General features: G+C 40.2%; 1 protein-coding gene and 1 pseudogene across 1 annotated transcript in view; both read right to left on the bottom strand.

Annotated features, from left to right (window-relative positions):
* LOC120771553 overlaps positions 1-21293 on the bottom strand; it is an 85929-nt gene extending 64636 nt beyond the window's left edge. The window contains exon 1 of the mRNA XM_040099614.1: positions 18789-21293. Coding sequence (XP_039955548.1) covers positions 18789-21259 — 2471 coding nt within the window. The 5' untranslated portion in view covers positions 21260-21293. The remainder of the gene's footprint in view (positions 1-18788) is intronic.
* A 455-nt stretch (positions 21294-21748) lies between these two features.
* Positions 21749-26454, bottom strand: part of LOC120773020 — a 32168-nt pseudogene continuing 27462 nt past the window's right edge.

Raw genomic sequence — 26454 nt, 5'->3', positions numbered from 1 at the left:
GAGAATTGTGGAAACGCCGATTTGATCCCAGTGACTTAAGTGCTTGAGCCCCACTACACTAAAAGTAAACATTTTTAGAAGGGGAATATGCTTAAACCGCTTTAGTTTGAAATTGTTTCTGTAGAATTCTTGAACTTGTCAATTCTTTCATATTTTTAGAATGTATGGCAACCCTCTAGCTTCGTTTTATCATTTAAGTATTAGAATGGACAATCCAAAATAATGGAGGATGGAATAAAAGACCCCTAGGTTTGGGACCCGCCAAGTATAAGAAAATTTATCAAGCTAACTGGCTCGAAATATGGTTATCTATAGTACCAGATTTCAGCATAGAAAAATTCACCAAGCTACCTGGCTGTGTCCGGGTCGTAAAGCCAGCAATCGATCATGTTGCGATAGACGCAAGACACGTCTCCAGTATTTTGGACGTGCGTAGGCTCCGAGGTCCTAACATTGACTCGAACCTCTATCTTATTGCAGCAAAGATTCGCACCCGCTTCTGTGCAGCAAAAAACGCACGTCAACAAACACAAGGAAGGTTCGACGTCGAAAAGCTGCAATCACAACAGATAGCCGAACAATTTTCTACTCGGCTTGCATACCTGCTCTCTGAGAGCATTAAAAGCAACTCGGTGTAAGGGAACAGTGGGACGGTATTTCAAACTCCTTACGTACAGCTAGACACCAAACCATTGGTTTTCGGAAAATGCAAAAAAACAGTTGGTACGACAGTGAGTGCCGTGCCGCAGCGGAGAGAAACCAGACTGCCTACCTCGCAACGTTATGATCGACCACAACACGTGCGGGATGGGATAGATAACGAGAGCTGAAGAGGGAAGCGAGACGCATTTGTAGACACGAAAAGAAAGAGGCCGAAATGCGTGAGTATGAAGAGCTTGGCAAGCTTACTGATGCCCAGAGCATACTAAAATTATGGAGGGAATATTTCTTCAGCATGCTGAATGGCACTGAAGGCATCACATCCGATTGCCCAATCGATGACGATGGAGCAGACGTTCCACTGGCCGACCGTGAAGAAGTTCAAATAGCAAATACCTGCCTGAGAAACAACAAAGCGGCAGGGACCGATGGATTGCTGGCCGGCGAAGAACTGATAAGGACCATGCATCGGCGTCTTTGTAGAATATGGTCGGACGAAAGCATGTCCGACAATTGGAATTTAAGTGTGCTTGCCCAATCTACAAAAAGGGAAACCCACAATATAGTTTCTATCGAGCGTATTGTGTAAAAAATTAAAGCCCAGAGTCAAAGAACTGATTGGACCTTATCAGTGTAGCTTTAGGCATGGAAAATCAACAACTCAATACTCACCATGCGCCAAGTTTTGGAAAAGACCCGTGAAAATAGGATCGACATTCACCATATTCGTCGATTTCAAAGCTACTTTAGACAGCACGAAAAGCAGCTTTCTCTGTGCCACGATATCTGAATTTGGTATCCCCGCAAAACTTATACGGCTGTGTAAACTGACGTTGAGCAACACCAAAAGTTCCGTCAGGATTGGGAAGAACTTCCCCAAGCCGTTCGATGTCAATTGAGGCCTCAGACAGGGCGACTTTCTTTCGTGAGATTTCTTCGATCTACCCTTGAAGAAAATAGTTCAAGCTGCAGAACTATATAGATAAGTTACCATCTTCTATAAGAGTGTACAGCTGCTGGCGTAAGCCGATCACAACCAATATATATCATTGTCCTCAAAAACCGCGCCATTAGTTCTGCTTTCTCCAGAGTGAATAAAGAAGCAAAGCAAACGAGGGCAAGACGAAATGTGGTAATTCAAACTGCTATTATTTTGCATTCTAAATTCTTCTCCAATCCACGAAAATGGTGTCATAGACATTAACGTTTTTATTCAATAAAAAAGCTAAACATCTGCTTTCATATTTGTACTTCATATTCATATTTTTATATTTTGCTGCAATTTTAAGTTATCCAATTTATTTTTACGGTTCTCAACTTATAACAAGCAGTTGCTGGTACTCCAATCTGTACTAAGTGATGCCCTTAAGTACACACGAGTACATTACATTTAAGCTGCTGTGTCCGCCGCGCCTTCCCCACCTCCATCACCGGCAAACACGTTCGAGTACTTTAATATCGACAGCTTGCAGCAATTGCGATTGCAATTATTTTGAGATCAGCAGCAAGAGATCTGCTCGCACGCAGGCAGACGTCCGTGAAGTCAAATCAAATCGAAGCGCATTGAAGTATCTGTCTTAGCAGCGGAAGCGTTCGCTTGAATCATTGCATTTCAAACTGATTCCTACGCTTGGCTACTTTAACGTACCGTTAGATAAGTTACGAGATAGTTTTTGTGGCCGCATAGCTTTGTTACTTTTGTTGTGGGTTTCCACTTCGGCGCTTGGTTGGCCAAGTCGTGCGTCTGCAATTACAGTCTCAAGCACTACCGTTACAGCGGACGTTGTCTGTGGCGCTTACACCGTTGTTGTTGGCGTTGTAGTTCGTATTTACAGCATTTTCATTTCGGCTTGGTCACAGCGGTTGCGTGGGTGGCAGTGAAGACGGCAAACCGGTAGCGTTGATGTGGTTGGTGGCGATGGAAGCCAAGGTGATGGCGGTGGCTGCGTGGCGTGTGCGAGTATTTATAAATTCCTACACACACACACGTGAACACACGGACGAGCTAACAAAGAGCGCTCTTGTTTTCGAATCTTCATTTGTTGAAATTCAATTACACTTCTCCGGCGCTAATGCCAAGTGCAACAAATGAATGGCGTTTATTGGCAAATGCGAGCGTTTATTGTTGCTCGCGCTCGATACTTTTTCATTTTGCTTGCACAATAGTTTCACGGCAACGCCTTCGATTTAGCCAACAGATATTTCTACAATTTTTCCATTTCGCTCTCTATTCTATTCTCTTATTTTTCGTTCGCCTGTGATTATTTTTCTTGCGTTACTCCAATGCACTTTTGTAATTGAAAGCTAAGCTCGCATTCTGCCGCGCCGGCAGCGCATAAGCGTTGCGGAAGCGAAGGGGAGCGTTCATTTGATATCGATGTGCAATCGCAGTTTGTAAAAATGTTGTGATAAAAGGATTTATACTCGGACGGACGAATGCGAATGAAATAGAATGGCCACTCAGTGCATGTGCTTTCATTTTAAGTGATCCGCAAGGACATCGCTTCTGTTGCCGTGCCCTAATTAATTACTTTTTGTCTGTGAAAGTATTCCAACGGTTATTATACTACAGCATTTTTCAGAATAGAGAATTCAAATTTTTATTTAGATGGAACATTGTTTATTTGGATCTTCTATCGCATAATTTGGGTATCAGAGGTACAAACAACTGCCTCAACGGATATTTTCAAAGTCAAAAAATGCACATACATGTGTGCATACCCTGAACAGAGAATCTTAAGTTCGCCACCAAGTTTGAAATACCGAGAGTAAAGCGTCAGTGACATTACAAAATCGAGTCATGTCCGTCTGACCCTGCCATACATTCGAATAAAAAAAAGGCATTCGGTGCCAAGTCAGGACTACACAGGTCCCACCAATGCCTACTATATAGTTGTCTCAATTTCGCGATAGGGCACATGACGATCTTGCAATATCGCTTGCGCACATCATCAATAGCTTATGGAACCGCGACTAATTTTGTACGACCTTCACGAAATTCGTCTTGGGATGCTCTAAGGTCTTGATTGAATTCACCCCCCATCGATAAAACTGTCACTTAAGTTCATCGGTGCACTGCTGCTGAGTTAATCCACGGGGAAAATTGTAAAAATAATAATATTGCGAAAATATTTGTGATTTAATTATATTTTTTGGCCAAGACGAATATTTTAAGTTACTGTAAACAAGACAAATAGCGCTCTTAAGTCAAACCGTTGTCAGTATGTATAGTTACAAAATGGTCAAACTTTGAATTAAAGTTGCAAGTCGCCAGATTGCAATCATTGCCAAATCCCGAAACCTAAAAGGCAACGATTAACAACGGTTTTTTATTTCATATACTATATATTGCATCGGATCTCCAAAATATTGAGTTTTGAAATTCTTATAAACCATGATGAACATATTCTTTTATTTAATCAACACAGTCAAGTTCAGTGGAAACGCTAAGTGAGATAAGTGAACAGAGCTTAGTGGAATGTAAATTTTCTAATTGCTCCACATTCAGTACTGATGAACATGAAAATATATCGAACAATACTCATTAAGGTCTCAGTTTAAAGTTGCTTAGTATGTATGTATTTACCCTTCTCTAAAAACGATTGGCATAAAAATAATTAATAAAAAGAAAACACGTTTGTCCGGAAAGTAAAAGGTCTGATTTTCTTCCGCCGTGACTGTACTTAGGAGTGTGCGCGCACCGACTGAATTCGTAGAGGGCGTTCCTAGCTAACGAACGAGCGGCTGCTCAGTTGTCTCCGAGCACCTGAAGAGTCAGACAAACATTTTCGCGCGACTTGTTTCTGTGAGTGGTGCAGCTGAAACTGCAGCGTTCATTAAAGCAGATGTACGGGATTAAATTCTGTGTGAAACTCGATAAATCTTCGACAGGAACGTTTGATGTGATCAAGCAGGCTTACCCAGATGTTGATATAGCAAGAAGTGGTGTGTTTGGGTGGCACCAGGCCTATTTTTAGGGCCGGGAAGAGCTCGCTGATGAAGACGGGAAGAATGAACAAATCTAAAGGAAAACTCATTGCCTTTTTTGACACCGCTTACGCGATTATAGCCGAGTTAACAAGGCGCGCCAGTCGTTTCTTCTTTTCGCTAAGCGTAGCCAGGTCCTTCTCCACCTGGTCTTTCCAACGGAGTGGAGGTCTTCCTCTTCCTCTGCTTCCCCCGGCGGGTACAGCGTCGCATACTTTCAGAGCTGGAGTGTTTTCGTCCATTCGGACAACATAAGCCAAGTTTTACGTGGAAGAAAAAACTCTGTATTATACCATTCACAAATACAAAAGATTCTTCACAAGAATTGGAATAATTTCTTAGTGGAATGCGCTAGTGCCTTAGCCAATAATCTTTGCAGAATTTCAGGAAGATATCTCGTTAAATGAAAAGTTTTCTTTATAATTACTAAATTATGATCGTCTAGTTTGTATGGCTGCTAAATGCTATAATGGCTCAATATCGACGATTCCAACAAATGAGCAGCTTCCCGGGGGAAAAAGGACGTTTGTAAGCTTTCAGATCGATATCTCAACAACTGAGAGACTAGTTCACGTATATATAGACGGATAGAGAGACGAACTTAGCCAAATCGACTCAACTCGTCATGCTGGTAGTTTTTATATAGCTTTTATAGGGTCTGTGATGCTTCATTCTGCGTGCTACCATCTTCTTGCAAATCTTAATTATCTCCTATTATATAAAATTAAGGTCTGTTTATGAGATTGTAAGAATTATCAGCACTGGGTCAATTCAGTATACAAAAGACGTGGCGTGGAATTATAACCGCGATTGTCGTGTTACACATATTCCATTGAGCTTGCTACAGTCGCAATCAAATTCGAATGTTAGAAGAGCATTTAAATTGATATTTAATTTAAATAAGTAACTTAATGAAAAATTCAATTTTAAATGTGACACAAAATGAGTCGCACTTTCATTGCGTTTCAAGCCACAATTCAGCTTATTGACTCACGTCTCAAGTTTGCACATTTTTTATTCAATATCTTCCCTGAACTTACACCCCTGTCACTGTATGTCTGCGAGGCAGACTCACTTCCCCATTGATTTAGCAAATTGGCCCGCTCCGTCTTTTTCATGTCTTCCACTTTATCGCCTCTTCAAATGGCAGTTTCGTTTAATGAAAGAAAATGCCACAAAAAATGTACGTTAATGCAAATTAATGGGGAAATCTATGGAAGAAAACGCAGCGACCGTAAAGAATGTGCTAAAAGAAACTGGCGAATTGACAAAATTGGCAAATTGAAAAAATTAGCAGAAATTTGAAAAATGATCAAAGACTGACTGCGCGAAAAGTTGGCCAAATTGCCATTTGTACCGTTTTGTGCACGACATGCAGACATAGTTACACACCCACGGAAGGGGAATGGCAGCCAGACTTGTGCTCCGCAAGTCTTTGCCAGACCACACACCACTCAGCACACTGCTGAAGCAAGAAGAAGCACGAATAAAGAGCGAAAAGCGTCGCAGTGACAGCGACAGTGACAGCGACTGTCTGCGTGTGTCAGTGTGCCACTGTTGCTTGTTGCTGTCGCTTTGTTGCCTTTTGCTTGTTGCTGCTGCCACCGCGCTAATAATTTCCGCTCTCCGGAAGCGCTCGAGTTGCACCATCTGCTCCGGCCACCTCAACCGCAGCGCGCAGTTGGTCTGGCTCCTGCAAACCATTCCCAAAGCATATCATGCAATTTTTCACTCGTGGTTCTATTTGCAATCGCCTTGCCTGCAGCTGAGGTCCTAGAAGCGCGGAGCCACAACCATTTATATAAATACATGCAGCTATTCAATTTCTGAATTTGCTAAAGTTGTTGCAATAACGGTTTTCTAGACGTGACTTGACATGTACCAGTTCCCTGTCTCCATTCGAATTGCCTTGCTGGAGGAGGACTGAATCGAATGTCATGTTGCAAGTAAGACAAGACAGCGTGCATTTCGACCGAAAGAAGTCAATCCAAAGAATTGCAGCTGCTTTTAAAGCAAGTTTAAGGCATGAGACAGTAAAAATGTCATCAAACTTCCGTGAAGCTGATCATGAGTGCTGCGGTGTACATTGCAAAAACATTTCATAAATTTTATCTCAAGTCATAATCAGAGCTTACGGAGAGCGCGAAATTACCCTTTGGTTCAGTCAATGAATAATAAACATTTAATGCAAAGTAAAAGAATATCTGTTGATAAAAACGAAAATCTTGTCTGACAGCTTCATTTCTATAAATAATTTGTATTTGCTTCTAAGGAATCCAACAGTATTTTGGGAAATATTTATTTTTACAAATGTGAATTTAAACTTAATTAAATAGTATTGTAAATGATCATGTCATTAAGGCTCAATCCTAATGATTGAACTAGTGCATTACTTGAGAAAATTCTATTCAAAGAGTTAGTTATCGGTGCGGCTTCGTCAACTTTACCGGGTTGTTCAATAAGTTTTGTCAATTTTATGATTCAAAATACACTTTATTTTACAATATAACCTCCCTGAACGTTAATACACTTGGTCAAACGATCCTTCAATCTGTGGATACCATTCCTGAAGTGAGAATCCGGAAGGTCTACAGAATACGCTTCAACAGCCATTATGACCTCTTCATTTGATGAAAAACGCTTGCCAGACATACATTTTTTGAGTTCTGGAAACAAATGGAAGTCACAGAAGGCCAAATCTTGTGAATACGGTGGATGCTCGAACAACTCGAACCTTAATTCATGGAACTTAGCCGTTGGCGAAATGCTCTTGTGACACGTAGCATTGTCCTGATGAAAAAGGCTTTTTTTCTTCTGCAATCCGTGTCTTTTTTTAGGAATTTTTTCCTTCAACTAGTCCAAAAGGTTGCAATAATATTCAGAATTAATTGTTTTACGAGTTTGCAAGTAATCCACAAACAATATTCCCATTGAATCCCAAAAAACTGATGCCATAACCTTCTTGGCCGATTTCCGGACATGAACTCGTTTTGAAGCCGAACAACCATGTTCACACCACTCTTTAGCTTCTTCTTTTGATTCAGGATCGTGGTGATAGACCCAAGTTTCATCCATAGTGATGAATCGACGACAAAATCCACTTTGTTCTTTTTAAAACGCTCCAAATGTTGCTGAGAAAGTCGCATTCGAATGTGTTTTTGTTCTATTGTTGGCGAATGTGGCACCCACTGTACACACAGCTTTCTAAAACACAAAATTTCACGTAAAATATGACTCCACTGCTTAGTGAGCTGTGTAGAGCCTCTACTAAATCTCTCTCAGTCAATTAACGATATTCCAAAACATATCCGTTATTTTGGCTATGATTTCTGGCGTTGATGCGCTTTTTGCGCGTCCTTCACGTTGATCGTCTTCAAGGCCTGTACGACGACGTTTAAATTCAGCAACTCATCTTTCTACTGTGCTTATTGCAGGTGAACAACCATTATTCACTTTCAACATTCGTTCGGGAGTTTCAAGTGGCGCGAATACTTGTCGGGAAATTATATAAGATTCCAACGCTTCAAACTCACGAGTAGATGTTCTATCTATCTGAATTCTACGAAATATTTAGTAATCAAGCCCAGTACTCATATTGGAAGGAATACTGTTTTCCGGGTCTTCCGCTGTTTATATGTACATATATCAATCAAACCATTGGTAAGTATGTTCAAGCAGCAATGACCAATTTTGAAGAGTGCTGAAAACATTTATCGATATCAACTTATTTCAAGATGAGACAGAAATGAACTAATGATATTGGAAAAATTTGACTGAGTATTTATGATTGTAATTTATGAAACTCCTTAATTGGTTTATGTGCTTGAAACAATTCTATTTATATGTAATTCTCCGAACCCTATGTCGGCTATTTTAAAAGGCTCCTGCTTCATCGACCCCATATCATCAGAAATTATTTCATTTTGAAACTCACAAATACGCGTGCCTCAAGTGCACTCCAGCTCTCCCCGTTACCACCTGTCTGTGTCAGGAATGCTTTGAACTCTTTATTATGCTATTAATCACCAAAAATTGCTGACTACAAAAACTGAAATTTCAACACACGAACTATTTGTGTTTCGCATCAGTATTGTTTGTCATTGTCGCTGGTGATTGTGTTGGGGAATTCAAAAGTTCACTATTTACTGCTGCTGGAGTGCTGCGGTCATTGTCTATTCCAAGTGGGCAAGTGCAAATGGCAATGATGTAACAATATTATTCGATGCCTCCAAGCTATGGCAATTGCAAATGTTTACTTACCCTAACACAAATACAAACACTAACAGAAACGCAGACACAGACAGGCAGACGAGTTGCAATTACAAATGAAAGCACCCTGTGGGAAATAGGAGTAATAAGATCATAACAGAAGGCTGCTAAAGGCTTGGAAAACCTGTTTAAAAATTGTTGAATTGATATTAGTTGACTTCATTTAGTCGTTTCTCTGTTCGCTTCTGCATCTTGTTAAAAAATTACAAGTAGTTACAAAAAAACAACGAAGTTATCGGGTTGAATTCGTGCAAGAGTGAGAAGAGAGCTTGTTAAAGTGGTATAGCCGCTATCTTCAGATAATTTTGCTTCTTCTTTTGGCATATTTTAGATCAGTAATCGTCAGAGGACATGTTAGAGAAGGGTTGCACCACAAGTGCTGTTCGCTTGTTAGAGCATCGGCATACTTTGTTCGATTCACGGGGCTTTACCAGTATGATATTTGCGCTTGCCATTCGATCAGCTGTTTCCCTTCTGTCTTTAAGCGCAACACAAAATATGTTTTCAATTTTGTGGAATATTATTTTATTTACTCTTTTAGGCCCCACATAGCAATCAACGTAAGCTACAACAACAGGAAACGGTAAAGAGAACCAAATGAAGAAAACTCCAAATTTCCAAGCAACAAATTTTCCTACAGGGTGACGCCGAGCTGCAACATGTAATTGCGAATTGTGATGCGTTTCGTTGTTGTTGTTGTTTGGCTATTGTCATACATTTTTATTGCCTGCGCTGGCATCACTATTATCAGAGTTTTGTAAAACACAAATAACGAACAAATAAACAAAAATAGAATGCGAAATAAATGAACAATTGAAAATTGTGTGCAGCTGCAACAGCACAATTGTTGCAACAATGGTACGGAGAATGGCAATTGTCCATGCCAGAATGCTTATGTTGTTAGTGTCTTTTGGCACTAAAGCGGTTAATGTAAAATGCTCGGCGCTTGTGGGGATGCACTTGTATGCGGGGCTCCGAGTTGGTGCAATTGTCGCCACAGAAGAGTAAACAAGCGCATTTGCATGGCTTCTCAATCACATTTCGCCTCATTTCCTGTTCCCAAGCAAGCAGCTAACTTACATAAGATTATATGTGTGATTGTGTTTGTATGCAAAGTGAGTGCTGGCAATTAGAAACACTCGGCATTCGCTGTAAGAATCCGGTCTCGGAAGTTAACACCACTTCCGACTCAAGCATTTGTTCGGATGCTTTTGGTCGGTGGTTAGCAGGGAGGCGTTAGGAGGACAAGGACTAAGAAAATGGCGAATCGCATTATCAACTCGTTTAGAGTACATAATACTATTTGAAGTTGCTGTTTAGCTTGAATCAGTTTGTGGGCTTGACAAAATTACATCGAGTTAGATAAAGCTAGCAGGCTTTAAATAAAATATATGAAAATATTTTCGAAGAGTTGCTTTATCAATCCTTCGACAGCATAATATTGGACACACAATTAAAAGAGTTTCCATAAAAGCACTTGGTTTTGTTAGGTCAGTACCTTCGATTTCTCAAAAACTGAGGGCAAGTTTGCGTATATGAAGGGTCTATCAACAAGAAAGCCGCCATGTTAAAATAAAATAAAACAATAAAATTTGGTCAAATTAGGATCTGTTTTTTTGTAATGCAGATAATTTTCTAATATTTATTATTTGAACAAAATGTCGCCCAAATGGCCACCAAGGGTCCATCATCAGCATCTAAGCACATACATGGTGATATCTTAAGCCAACTCAGTGCAAACGTCAATACATCAGACTACATTCGCCAAATGCTGGATTTCAATAGACACTTCCAGATAAGGACCCTATAGACGAGAATGGTTAAGGCGCATAATAGAGGAGCCAGATACCATCTCAGCCTATACCGACGGGTCCAAAATGGACTGCGGAGTAGGCACGGGAGTATATTCCGATAATCTGGAGATTTCTCTCTCTATCCGTCTACCAAACTCGGGTAGCATCTTCCAAGCGGAAGTAATGGACACAGAGAAGGCCTGTAAAGCTCTATTGAATAACTACGAGAGGATACAAAAATCAACAATATACAACAATTGTCGTCGCCCATGGCTAACTCCAGCATAGTCCTTAACTGCAAGAAGGCACTACCAATAACACTACCATAACAGGGCATTGGCTATATGGCAATTGGGTATGCCCTACAACAACATGTGCCGAGGCTGCGAAATAGCATGGAACAAGGAAACAATTTTCCACTTTCTCTGTGAATGTCCAGCCCTATCGTAGCTCCAACACAGAACACTTGGCATCCCTCAAGCACCAAACCTTGAATGGATGTCTACAAAAAGCGAATCGCCATAACGAGAAGGTGAAACGTGATACCAATCATAAAAAGGTCTACGACTAGTGCTAATTGAGTCCGAAATACAACAGGTGGTAGGACCTACCTACCTACCTACATACCTACAGCATCTGTGCTATAACACAACACACTGCAAAATTTGACACAAATTCATAAACAAGTATGACGGCCACAAGCTGTCAAAAATGTCACGCCATCAATATTGGTAGGAGCTGTACATACAATCAGATAAACCGACATACAGACGACAGAAGTGAAGAAAGATGGCCATGGCATCATTTATTTAAAGATTTTATGGCGTCTACGACAATTCCTTCTGGGTGTTACAAATTTCCTGGTAAACTTAATATAACCATTTCCGAGTACAACAAGGCACAAAATCTTAAAAAGCTTTGCTTGACTGTATGTTCACAACTTTGGAGAGCAGAGAATCGAATAAGCAACTGATATAAGTGACATTTACTGGCAAAATAAATTAGAGGTAAGACATTCACATGTCCCCTATAATTAAGAAATTTAATTTGTTTCCTAAACTTATTGTTGGGTACAATTCATGTACGTATGTATGTACTTCAGTGACCTAACACTTGGCACCAAGAATTTAATCAAGCGACCATATGAGCACAGTACAAACGCAGCTGAACAAATGCACAGAGAGGCTCGTACGCAAATTAAAAGCGAAAACATATTTGCCGCCTCGTTTGTAGTAAACTGAGAAATTAGTTAGAGAGGAGCTAAGCGTTTCAGCAAATGTACGCAATTTCGAGAAAAAGAGGCGCACCTCATTGCCGTAATCGCAGCAGGTTTCAAAGCAAGCAGAGTAAAGTGTAACCATATGCTTAAAGGTAACATGAGCTCGGCGCAAAGCAGCGGCGGAGGCAAGTGGGCACAGTCGTAAGGTGGCAAGGTGGCAAATTACAGGAAGCAAGAAATTCAATTTGCCAAAGACACAAGTGACAACAGTTGTTCAAACTTTTGTAACGCTTCACAAAGTCAGCAGTTCACAGTGCCAGCACTTTGCGCCGCAACACGCCCCTGCTCTGCTCTGCGTCCGCATATACACACTGAAACGCCTATCAATTTTCCAGCAACGCAGCAGCAGAACTTTTATACTTTTGCTGCACTCTGAACTTTTGCTCCGAGTATGCTGCAACCCAAACACACCAAAGGAAAAAGAAAAAAACTGAAAAACAAATTGAAGGATTCATGCAGGGCGGCAGATGCAAATGCTCGCACGGAACTGGGTCGGCTGCAGCTTGTTGCATGGAAATGACGGTAGGCCACAAAGTATTCTAACAAATGGCTTAGTTTAGCTGTAAAGTTTGCGAAGAGCAGTAAAATTGTCTTGTTTGAACACACTTTCCTTGTTCCCCGAGACAATACAGATCAGGCATGCAGCTTCTCGAGCTGGCAGTTAACCACGAAAGTTGCTGGAATATATATGTGTGCCGAGTATCTTGCTGACTACCTCGTTTAAGCAACAGTAAATTTTCGCAAAATTAATGCCGTTAGAACATGCAAAGCCGTGAGAGTATTTTACAAAAGCAAACATATATGGTTGCATGTAAAGAGAGTGGATAAACCGTTTGAAATTCTGTAGTTCGCACTCACTCCAGTCTAATTGCGCATATGTACTCATGTAACGGTTGTTATGGTTTTAATTTGAGAAATACATTCGGAAGTTTGACATTGCCGACCAAGGGTCGACCGCTATTAATACCCACGACCCAGTGATGAGTGACATTCAGCCCCACAGCCGATGCGGCAACGGCGAGCGGTGAAACAATTTGGGAAAAATCTAAAGAACGCACGGAATGCGTTGCCCACACACTTCTTTTTGTCGTTCTTGTGGTTATGTTCCTCAATATTTACATGCCTGCATATATCCACTTCCATTTTCCTTAACGGCACTGAGCTATTTTTGGGATGCGTGCGTTTGTACACAAACATATTGCATGTGATGTGCTCTTGGGACATATTTGGGGAATATTTGTGATGAATTTTTATTTTCAAATTTTCCGTACCGTGGCAAGACGTTTCCTTCAACTGTGCGTGAAATTGCGGTAACAACAAAAAAACATCACTCCTATTGATGTGGTTTCATTGCAAGGAATTGCATTATGATAATGGGCTGGCCTTTGATGTTGCCGCACGAACGGGGGACCAAAACGGAACGTATTAAAATGGAAACAAAATATCAAATGGCAAATCTGGATTCTAATGTTTGGTACAATAAACATAAAAGCGTACGAATCGCCTTATCTTTTGGACAAATCACGGAGAATGACAAATTCCACATTTCCATTGTTGTTGTGTTTTTTTTTCGAGCCGCCCGCTGCTGCTGAGCTTTGCATAGCTCTGATTTTTACGCCGTTTATCGCAAGACACGCACAAGTGCCCACAAAAGCCTTCGAATTGCAAAGCAACGCAACAGAAGGAGGGGGAAAATCTTAAAAACACAAAAAGAAGAAGGAAATAAATAAAAAGAAATTTTGAGCTTTAAGCCGATGAACTTTGCTTTTACTTGGTTTTACGCGAGTTGTTCGAGATAAATTTAGATAATATTGAAAAATCTTTTAGAATTTTTTAGAAAATCTTACATCTCTATGGAGTTTTGAGGCGAAGCAGTTATTTAGATGCCAGAAATAAAACTTTGTTGCGAGAGTATAAAAAGAAGAAGGAAATAAATAAAAAGAAATTTTAAGCAAGTCCGCGCACATTGTGGGGCAGCTTTAAGCCGAGTTGGTCGAGATAAATTTAGATAATATTGAAAAATCTTTTAGAATTTTTTTGAAAATCTTTCATCTGTGTGGGGAGTTTGGTGGTGAAGCAGTTATTAACATGCCAAAAATAAAACTTTTCTTTAAGAATATTGCAAAGGGTAGACCTATGCTGCCCATAGTATCTGCATCAGCTGCCCGAATTTGGTTCTACTTAATTAATTTGTTAAGCAAAATGGTGGATTTGGGGACCTAAACTTCCTTGCACTCGAAATATACGTATCATTCCTACTGATCTCATATGCTCTGATCCGGAAATATTTTTAATTTCTGTAAGTCAGTTATATGTATTTCAGAAGTACTACATAAATAAAGGCTGATCTATCTCCAAAGCGATACTTAGCAGGTTTACAACTTTATGAGATGTCCGAATAGGGTTTGAGCGCTGAAGCCTTAAGGTGGAGATCGCTAAGTCCACAGTTTTTGTAATATTAGGTCCAACAAAGAGAAATCCATTATTGCTCCCATAGACAGCTTCAGTAATGAGTATATCGTGTTGTATAAGTATTACGCAATATGAGGTTAGAAAAATAAGATTTTATACTAAACAAACTTTCAGACGGTTTTGCGATTGCTTTACGTAGTATTGTTTGAACACGCGTCAAAGATGAACACCATCATAAAGAAAATAAGCAATGTTTTACAGTTTAACTGTGATAAAGGCCAAAACGCGAACCAAGTGACTGAAAATGTGAGGAGTCAATCATGTTCCGGTAATTTGAATGACAAAGATGCACCACGCTCTGGAAGACAATTTTCCGAAAGCATTGATAAAACAAAGGAAATTGTAAAAAAAAAGCTTGATATATGAGTATCACACGAGTTGATGCAAAACACCACATGCATCGAGTTTTCATCTAGAAATCACTACTGCATAGCAATGAGATGGATAAATTCATGAGCGGGTTGTCACATGTGATAAAAAGTGAGTCACTTATGACAAAGTCAAGCAATAACGGTAGCCAAACCAGGATTGACTGTTAGTCATCTATTGTAATCTACCACCAATTTCATAATTTGCACCTGAACCATCAACAATTTCAACGTCTGGGGTAAACAATTTCCCAACAGTGGTCACCTTTGGCGAATAGTCGAGGAATTGTTTTTCATCAGCATAACGCTGAACCACACACATCGATAGTGACTCGGAAAAACCAATGTCAGCTTGGTTGGAGCATTATATGGAGAATGATTTTGCTTGTGAGAAATTCGCCACAAGGAAAGCATAAGAAAATCGGCTCTCCCAGGTTTTTGCCAATAGGGATGAGGGTGTCTTTGAGATTTGTGGCGTTATGAAATAACCTTCAAAATTCTAATTAGCGAGTATAATAATGTATATTTCATCTAAATTGCATAATAAATATTTTTCATAATTTTATGTTAAGTATTTGTTATTCTGTTGGAAAATATCCTATTTAGTTCATCAGTTGCAAGTGCCATAGTAAAATTATCAAAGTATCTGTCACGTGAATTTTTCTTCAATAGAAGTGCCAACATCAATGCCAGACGCGAAAGTGAGTAAAATGCTTTGCTTCCTAGGAGTGCATCTCCGGATCCTACGCAAATGTTTCTAAACTTGTATTTTCTTTTCAGAAATATATTTGGATAATATGCTCACCATATAAAAAGCCGAGTGTATCAACGGTAGAGAGTTTATGATGCGAAAACAAAGATTCTCAGTAAAAGTAAAAAAATTAACAGAAAAATTGTGAAGACTATATCGAAGTTACGAAAAAGGCTTTAGTTTAGTACCGTAAAATGTTATGAGAATATATAAAAATGAAATCTGAAAAACTTCATCAATCTAAAGCGACTGTATTCATACATACATAGGTGTCTCATTCAATTTCAAATGAAAGAACATTTTATTTGAAACATCAGAAATCTTTGAAATTAGATATCATCTTCAATTTCATTAGATTTTTGCGATCTTCTTTTGTTCAGAAAAGGGAGTCTATTTGAATATACTTTCGGTGCATTTTTTTTATTTTCAGGAGTTTTAATTTTAGTTTTAATTTTGAAAAAGTAATTAAATATTTAATCCATTTAAATACAAAATTCGTCACACGTTGTTTGTCCGCGATGAACTCCTAAACTATAAAACCGATTTTACCAAAATTTAGCACACTGTGTCCAGTTTGAGGCAACTGAGAAGATAGGATAGTCAAAACATATCAAAAATAATAAATATTAAATGGGCGCTCTATTAAGCGGTCCCACAATTTGTTGATATTCAGTACAATCTATTAAGCGGACTACTCTAATAACTGGACAGAAAGGCTGGTTTTTGTACTCTGTGCCGCTCGGAGAACTCTACTCCATTTTAAAGTCAAATTTCATATTCGATTGCAACATAAAGAGTTGTGTACTTCGATAATGTAATACGAAAGCAGAGACGATAAGGATTAATGTGACAATGCATATAACAGCTCATCATTACTCAAGATTGCCTGCGTTGTAAATATCTTTTTAAACTATTGGGGTACTTACAACGTGTCATAAAGCATCGTAAAATCATAAAATCATAAATTTGTATACTAGTTTAAAAAATTTGTTGTTGGATTGCATACTAAAATACGCTTACGCAAATACAACTCTGAACGCTATGTTTTCGGATCGTTATAACTTATACCTTTATGAGACTATGTGAAACTCCTTAGTATCTGTATACCATAATCACAAATTCATTCGAAACCCAAATTCGAACGGGTATCAATCGTGTATTTTATAAGCTTGCCAGCTTTGGAAATAATCAGTGAGCACAAGTTTGCCGAAAGCTGATATAAAAATGCTGAAAACACAGCAATACATGCACACTTGTTGTTCAGCTACGTGGAACAGATTTCAAATATTTTATAGTTATAATATCTTCTATAAAATATCCCGCATTTTTACTTTAAAACTTTTCTGCAACTTTTTCGGGTAGCATGTCTTCTTTGGCGCAAGTGTGCGGTCTAACCAAAAATGAAATCAAAACTTTGCTTGAACTTCGAACACACACACATGCGGACACACGTTAACCGCTGGAACCTCTCGGTTTGGCTGCGACGGCGGGGAAGCAGATAGCACCAAATTGGATAACGACTGACGATGGGATAACTTTCGCTTGCCGCTTCTGCGTTGCGCATTTATTGACAGGGTTATCACCGTCTTGCTGTTGTAGTTGTCTTTATGTGTATATACTTGTATGTATATATGTATACGCTTCGACAACAATTACTCTACTCATACACAAAAAGATTGCCAGCTAAGCGCAGCGTATTTGAAAACTCAGAACTATTTCCATGGGGTTATAAAGATATTTCGCTTTTATGTGTGTGCAATTGCTTATATGTGTATGTTCATATGTGCACTTGTAAATACAATGTACAACATTAACCATGCACACATGTCTTGAGTTTGGGCAACTTTTTGCCCTTTCGCTATTAGATAGCGAACACGAGCTGCTTCAAAGTTGCCTCAAATATCCTTGAAATGTCAAATATTGTCGGACAGCTACCGACATATACACACACACGTGTACACACCCCCGGACCTTTCTTCCCCCTACTAATCATCAAGCGTGCCGACTTGGCGGTCAGTGAACAGAATATCACTGCGCTCCACTCCCTTAATTCGTCGTTTTTATTTCCTCATATCAGCAGATAAGCTTCCAAGGATTGTCAGTCAGCTTGACTGCTATTCCTTTTTCTCCACTTTTTTCTAAAGATACGCCCGCAGCAAGGACTGCATGCGCAGATAGTTACAGTAATTTTCAGAAATCAATTTTGGTTTTTGCTTTTGTATTTATCACTTGTTATTTTGCTAATTTATGTAGCATTTGAGTTTGTTCAAAAAGACTTTTTGATTAATGGAAAAAGCGCAAATTCTTAAATTGTCTGATTTCTGGGAGAGATTTACTTTTATATGTTTATCCAAACCTTGATAAAGCTTATATTGCTCGTAAAATAAAAGCCTATTTCTTCCCAAAGAGCGTGCTAAGTATATCACACATCTTTGCTGAGTTTCCCCAGAACAATTTGTACTCTAGAAAATAATACTTCTTAGAAAGATGCGAAACTTTATTGCTTCGACAAAAATGGCCCCCACTCTAAATGATTTTCGTCAGTTGCTGAAGCACTCTAACTAGCGGTAACTCTCTTAGTCTCTTTACTATTTCCTCTGCTTATCTACAAACAATGGTTTCACATTACATAACCATTAGGGTCAATATTTGTGTACTCCCATGTTCCTGAACAGCTGGCAGTAGAATTTTTAAACTCTCAACGGCTTGTTTGCTCTTCATTTTCCGTTATTTGCTTTTCATTCTTCTTCGTTTACACTTCACATTGCGAGGGCCTATTTGGGAATTTTTAATTTCCCTTTTCAATGTTTATTGCTTATTGATTGGTTTACGTTCGTTATCTCAAAAGAGAAGGGTGTCATTCCTTTTTAACTTCAATTTTTGGTTTGCTCTTTGAAGCGCTCGTAATTAATTCTGAAGAGCGTAAGTAATTTAAGGAATTCTTTAGTGAACAAAAAAAAATAAATAAAACAAATGAGATTCGAATTTGTTTCCTTACGAACTTAAATTTTCTATTTTGCGCAAAAATATAACAAATTACCAATTTTAGTATCAATTATACCTTAAAACCTGGCGCTAATCCACACATTGCCTATATTTATTCGTAAATACCAAAAAGCTGCCTTATTCCTTTCAGCAATATATTCACAAATTGCAAACCTATTTCACATATCGTCACTCAAATATGCACTCTTTGCCTCTGTACTCACCTGGTCAACATGTTCGCCCGATTCACCGCCACTTCGGCTTCAACACGAAAGCGATCCTGCGCGTAACGATCGACCACGCCTTCGCCTAAATTTAACGACGTACCCGCCTCACAATTGGCACCGAGCAAATGTTGTGTTTCAACGATTTGCAAGAACTTCGTAACGACATCGCGACCGCGCATCAGGTTTCGTCGATTATTACGCGATATCTCGTCCCAATCGTAAATCTCATCTTCGTTTGCCGCATCTACCACACCGGCCAAGAACCGATTCGTTTCATCGTCTTCACCGTTATCCGTTTCGTTACCATCCTCTTCACTACCATTTACGTCCGCACTCACATCACCCGTATTACTCACTGGAAAACCGTGTGCATTACGATTATCCATATGGCCGTCGTCCATTGTTATATCGTCAGCATTCTCTAGCACAACATTTTCGAAATTAATCTCTTCAATCTCGAAAGACTGCTGTCGGTCCAAGCCAACGCCACCGACACTCGTGCTTGCCAACTGATTGGGCTCTTGCGAAAAATTACTGTTTAACCAGATGGCATCTCGGTCCTCAGCTCCACTTCGAATGGGTTCCAAAGTGCTTAAAGTTTCATTGTCTTCTTCAGCAAATGGCGCCGTCTCGTTGCTGACATCTGTGCTTTGGAACTGCGACACCTCAATTGCGCCATGCGCCTCATGCGAGTAAACAAGGTCTTCGGGTTTCGAAGCGGCTATCTTCGTATTAACAGAGTCATGCACATTTAAACTGCCTCGCCATGTCGCGCCACCGCCAGCATCATGCCACGCGCTTCGCTCGTTTGTGGCAATTTCATTTTGGTGCGCCACAGACTGAGTCTGATTTTTCCACTTCCTTATGGTTGCGAGTTTCGATTGCACAAAATCTTTTGTGGCAATTGTCGGCAGCAACGTTAGTTTTGTTGGTGTTACTGTTTTCTGTACGAGTTGCAATTTCGTTGTTACCTTTTTTGGCTCCATAGGAGCGCTTGTAATGGTCTCCACAAAAGCACCGTCGTTAAGCATTTTGGTGACTAGTTCATTTGCTGCACCACTCAAAAGTGTAGATGATGTTGAAACCTGCTCAGTGAGCTCAGCACTTTCTGCGACTCTTGTGGTTACATAGCTTGAGGTTGTCGTCATGTATTCGTCGCTTTGGTAGACATCCTCCATGGAGTTCACGGAGATATCTAATTCGTCTGCTAATTGCAAAACCTCATTCAATGCACCGTCACTGTCGCTGGTGCCATCTATGTCGGATGTCAATATGTTGTCGCTAGCGTCTTCACTTCCGTCGACGCTGTTATTGGCCATGTCTTCGTCATTGGTTTCATCACTAGCGTCCTCATTACCAGCCGTGCCATTATCGCTATCCGCGTCTTGTTCATCACTGCGACTGCTGAAATCTCTTACTCCGTCCGCATCTTCATCATCGGCGGCAGTTTCATCTACGCTGCTGTTCACAGCGTCACTGTCGGCATTGTCCTCCACACTATCATCATCCTGCATGTCTGTCTCGTCTGCAGCACTATCTTGACCATTTAGTAGTTCCATATCCATTGGTCTACCCTGTAGCTGCTCGGCGGTCATGAGGCTGCGATGATGGCTCTTCGGTGTCTTCACACCGAGACCCTTGTCCGCACTATTGCGTATGCTTTCCATTATCTTCTTCATATGCAGTTTGCGTATGCGATGTGTCACCGGCGCTTCGCTAGTGACAAGTCCACCAGGACCAGCATCTGGCGTGTCGGTGGTTTTCGCAGCTTGGTGGGAATAATCCAGCGATATGCGCGATGTTTCAGTGTGTTTTCGTTTAATAGCTGAATGCAGTGCCGCGGTGGCAATTGCATGTGACCGCCTTTCGGGCATTGCATGTGTGGCAGGTTTTACTCGCTGCGCTGGGTTAATTTCCGCCGAGCTTATCAAAGAGCCATTCGCATCCGAGTTTCGCCAATAATCACTGCCGAATAAATGTCCATTGCCCGTTTGTATGCTACTGTCCGCACCGATGCTCCAAAGTCCACCTAACCGACTTTGGTTTTCGTTGAGTTGTTGAGCTGTCATCCTGCTCTGGCGCACAGTCAGATTGTACGCAATGCTTTCTACAGCTCCGGACATCAACTGATTATCATAGTCGCTGGCTATAATGTCACCGCTTGTTGCATCCGCGGCGTTTTGGGACGTATTTGCGGTGATACTCCTTTCGCCCGCACCTTGTAGTCGGATGTTTACGGCTGCTTTGGCATTATCGTTTCCTGCTGGCGTGTTTTGTGGTCGCATGGCCCAAAGGAGATGCTCCTTCTCGTTGGAGTGTCGCACCTTGGAGCGTCCGTGTCGGATGTTATATAGGTCAGTGTGCTCGGAGCTCACTTCCGCCTCGGCGGACTGCTGCACTGCGGTGGACGCGGCAACACCAGCATCCGCATGCAAATTGAAGTCAGAGCATGTTTGCAACAACAACATCAGCAATACCAACGGCCGCTGGTAAGCTGTGCGAGTCCACATCGTTTTGCTGATTACTATTTGGAATGTATCCACTAATTATTTAATGTTACAGCTTGTAGATTCTATTTGTGCGTTTGTGAGGGGGAATCTCAATTGATGGAAGCGCGAGGTTTCTAACGCTTCACTTTCTCGCAGTCCGCTTTAGAGCGCCGCTCCTTTGATTTTCTGCTTTGACTTATATGCCTCAGTCGGCTTTGTGGTTGGCTTTACTGGCGCTATTTCCACTATCTCTTTCTCCCGCGTTTAATGCGCACTTTCTTCTTTAATACTTTTAATGGCGCACTTAATTGGAACAATAACAAATCCAATGAGTGCTTAATTGCTCTTGTCTCGGTCTCATCTGCTGCTGGCGTCATCATTTCGCGAGCGCGGCAGAAGTGGCATCATCGTTGCCTGATGTGTTGACACTATGTGGTCAGGGTTCATGGATGCCTTGTTCATGGCACATCAATTGCGTAAATTAAATTCTGGATAATCGGCTATTAAACGCCAATCGTTTGCCAGCAGTCGAGCAATCGCGTTAGGGAGTGCAGGACTGTGGGAATTGTGTGCTGGCAATAAGAGCTGGAACTCAGCTACGGATCTGCAAAATAAAATAAAATTGTAGTTTAAAGTAATTCGTATACAATATCTGAACTGAGGCTTTGTATAAAATTAAATGGTCAAACTTATTTCGCACGATATTAAATACACTTGATATTGATAATTACACCGTAAAACATCGGTTGAGCTGTACAAACTTAAATGATTTTTATTGTTGATAATTATTCAGCGTAAAGTCGAATCAGGTTTCAGCTTCGCTGAAAGTAATACCAAAAGTCTCAGTAAATTCGATTTCCGGATTTTAAATTGATTTTTGGACCATTATTAAGGTAATTAATTAATATTATTCATTAGATTCTTCGGTTATTCACCATGAAATTGTCGAAGCTAAAGGTGAAAACTTATGGAAATTTTGACAAAATTTTAAGAAGGTAATCAAAACTATAATAATAAAATAATTTAGGGGGAATACCTTAAATTATGATCTGTATATATTTGACATACGTATCTCAAATTTCAAATGACAAATTTAAAATTTATAAAGCTTAGAGAAGTCTTGATACATAGCGATACAAGACAGAGTACCAACACCTAGTGCAGCAGTAGTAGTCATACTTCAGAATGGCAGCGCTTGTCGTGAATTTCAACAGGCTCTGCGACCTCACTACCTTCTACTCTTCAAGTGTACTCTGCTCATTTAGGACCAAAGGCTTGAAGCGTTGTCTTAACAATGCGGAACAATTGTACAAAATATGCTCTATTCTTTCATAAATTTTCCAGCAGTGCTCTGCCATCAGACTGTATTCAGTGAGCATTCGAACAATATTTCTATAGTCCCTTCTATTGATTGCTAGTAAGAATTCGTGGACAAACGCTTTATACATGACTTTTGCAGTTATGCAAATGCCATGCTCCTGACTAGACCCTTATATAAGTATGTAGATGTATGAGTTTACCATTTTCAGTTACATTTAAAAATGACAGCTGTACAAAACTCTTGGCAATCTCGTCTCCTATATCATTAGCTTCGATGGCTTTGTGACCTGACATCCAGTAGAAGTTAAGTCGCTTGGTTCTGAAAAATTGAGTAATTGTCTTGATTGCTGTTTGACTGGCCATGTAACGGGCCCTACGAAGGTTTTTTTTTAATAAAACGAAAAAGGTTTGGGATATCAATGAATTCTTTATTTATGTCAAAGTATACTCGTTGCCATAATATATGGAACTCGATTTCTTTGGTATGGTCATCACGGGCACGCTTGCAGAATTCCAAACGCTGAACCCAATTTTCGACGGTTTTCAAGTATAAATCGGCCGATACTGGTGAAATTTCACTTTCGATATTCATACGTAGTTCATCAACCGTCGCTGAGTTGTTGGTATAGACCATAGACTTCACGTAGCTCTACAAGAAATAGTGTAACGGCGTCAAATCACACAATCGAGGCGTATAATTGCCTGACACCTTTCGTGAGATAACTCGTTCACCAAACTTGGTTTTCATTAAATCGACTGTGACATTCGTTGTGTGGCTTACAGAGCCGTCTTGTTGGAACTCCATATTGTCCAAGTCCAAATCAACCCATTTGTGCCAAAAATATTCGGTTATCATTGAGCAGTAGCAATTCCCATTCACAGTAATGGGATGAATGAAATGGCAAACCTTAGTGAAGAGAAATATCAAAAGAGCAGGAAAAATATGGCACAGAAAATCTCAATATGTGTTAACACTAGAGTTACCTGCTGATGTATTAGGGGCTAGCTTCGCAATTTTCCCAAAAACAAAACCTTTTACTTGAAATGTACTACAGTTATACGGCAGTTTAAAAGCCTACCTTAATCCTAAGGGCAGTATAGTATATCCACACACCAACACCGTCTTCAAAGGTAAGGTAAGGTAATACTATTTCAATGAACAATAACTCATACCAAATTTCGTGAAGATATATCGACAAAGTTTTCCATACATGCGCTTGATTCCGATCATTCAGTTTGTACTACAGCTATATGCTATAGTTAACCGATAACTACCTGACCTGAATAATTCAGTTATTTTTAGAATCCTCTATAGAGTTAAATCTCCACAGAAAAAGAAATATATAAATTCTGTATACTTCTTGTGTGTTGAATAAAGAATTTTTACTTTCCAAAAATCGTATCCAAATTATCCAAAATGGTGATAAAGAAAGAACGTTACAAAAGGCTTACATATTTAATTAAGAACAGAGACTTACAGTGATGAGAGAATAAAAACAGACGTTAATTACTTGAGTAAAAACCAAACTAAATTCATAAATCAATTTATTTTGTTTAACCAAAATACACAGTCTCCTAAATTATTAAACAAAGCATAAGCGAGAAGGTTCAAAAATGGCTAAGTTTTGTTCTGTTGTCCCACAAAGTGGATATCACGCCTTTTCGTCACACATATCAAAGCACACGACTAATCACTGCGGTCTCGCTGCTTTATTTGAATAAGCTACGCAACACCCGCTGAGGCGAAATAATATTTCTCAATTACAATTACGCAACTCATAAAATTCCGACACACTTGAGATTCGGTTAATCCGAAATGCGGCAGAGTTGTTTATTTGTTCAAGCGGCACAATTAAGGCGCCATAAAGCAAAGTAGGCATTCACTAAATGCTTGAGAATGCATCATACAAGCAGTCATGTGTGTGTGTGTGCATATGTACGCGTGTAAGTTCAGCACTCGTTTCCGAAAAGTTTGAAAACAACGAGGCGAATTCCTATAGAAATGGGAAACGGCAACAAACAAGCAAGGAGCAGCGAGAAAATTTACGCGCACAACACACAAAAGCACGCGCACGCTTAAGCGCTTGTGAGCGTTTTCGGTTCTTTGGGTATTTATGAATACTTATGAGTGTAGCCAGGCCCAACGCCTGCGCAAGCACAAGCATGCCCGTATCGAGTGCATACAAGAGGCTTGAATATGCTAAATTGTGTGGTAAAGCGGAAATTTTTAATTGCTGCTTAAAGGCAATGGGCAAGAAAAGTGCGCACGCTCCGCTGCTGAAGAAAAGCACAACGTGAATGACGAGGCAAAGTGACTGGCAAAGTGGCAGGCATCCTTGTATACATATGCGAAAGTGGGCTTAATACAACAATCGCTAAGTGTGTAAGGGAGGGAGTGTGGGAATGCGGATGAGAGCGCGTAAGTAAAGTTCAGTGGGCGTGCGACTTCAATGTCAGCGCGTCGCGGCAGTTGTTGCAAGCGGCGCTCCAACATTAACTTTCACACTTCGCGACTCTAACAAAAGCGAACATGCACTGTGTGTTCAGCTGCGTAATTACCAAGCGGTATGTGCTGCTGCCTCACACATGTGCGCACTTATATGAGGATATGCAAGCGATTTGATTGCCTGGTTGCCACCTTCTGTTTACGGATCTTATGAAACTGATGCCAACACAAACACTGTGAGGCGATCTTTAGGGGTAATCAAAATGGAGATAGTAACATATTCACTTTCGGGACAGCGTCAGCTTTCACGCTCAACAAAATGCATGTCAGGCTATCAAAATCCGCATAATAACGCATATTAGAGTGCTAAGACATATTGGCGTTAGCCCAAACAGTCAGCAGCGTGCCTTAGTTTCTTGATTTTGCGCAGCTGCAGAGCTGTTGCATTGGCCCAGGGCACCATGTGGCATGTTGCGCTGCTTATCCCTCGTGTGAAAGTTCGTGGAGACGGCGCATGCATTATTTGTTAGCGCGCCATATGCCACTGATGCCTGTGTTGGCTCAATAATTACACTCACATCAATTCACGCCATGTCAGGCTGTTGCTGTCGCATCGCAACTCCCATTAACATAAATTTGAAAAACCGTTTCGGTTCCAACGCAGTCCAATCTGTCTGCGAACCAAGCGGATCTGCAATATAGTGACAACGGGTGAAAAGAGAAGGGGTGTGCTTAGCCATGAAAATGAGATGTACATAAATGCTCCTTGTAGTGGTCCACCATGACGGTAACAGGTGCTCGTTGTATTGAGATATCCGGTGTTATGAACAATAAGTTGCAATGCCCTTCTGAATAGCTCTTTAAGGTATACTAAATGTACGCCAATAAAAGCAGAGCATCGCGAATTGAGTGCTGAAAGTCCGATTTTGAAACTGAAACGACCAAAACATATAATTGAGGGAATATATAGAATTTGTGGTTGTGGAGTATATTATGACATTGTACAAGATGTTTTTCTTTGAACAAGTATTCAGTTCGACAGTAGGGAATAAACCATTTATATACTATTTCTATACCAAGCCCCTTATATCGATATTATAGTATCCAGTAAACTCTGTTGCTAACTTTTTTGATTTAATATACACCAAAAATATCTAATGTACGCCTGACCCGAAATAAGCCCATCTTTAGCAGTTGAGTACATCTTCTTATTTATTTGCGTAAACACCGCCTAAGCGATTATAGCCGAGTTTATAACAGTGCGCCAGTCGTTTCTTCTTTTCGCAATTTAGCGCCAATTCCATACCAAATTCAGACATCGCGGCATAAAGGCAGCTCTTTTCGTGCTGTCTTTTCCGAAATTTGGATTTAGAGCAGGAGTGCAAGTCGACTAGAAAATAGTGGCTGT

This window comes from Bactrocera tryoni, chromosome 3 (assembly GCF_016617805.1).
Source record: "Bactrocera tryoni isolate S06 chromosome 3, CSIRO_BtryS06_freeze2, whole genome shotgun sequence".
NCBI lineage: Eukaryota > Metazoa > Arthropoda > Insecta > Diptera > Tephritidae > Bactrocera > Bactrocera tryoni.
This window is presented reverse-complemented; position numbering and strand designations above follow the sequence as displayed.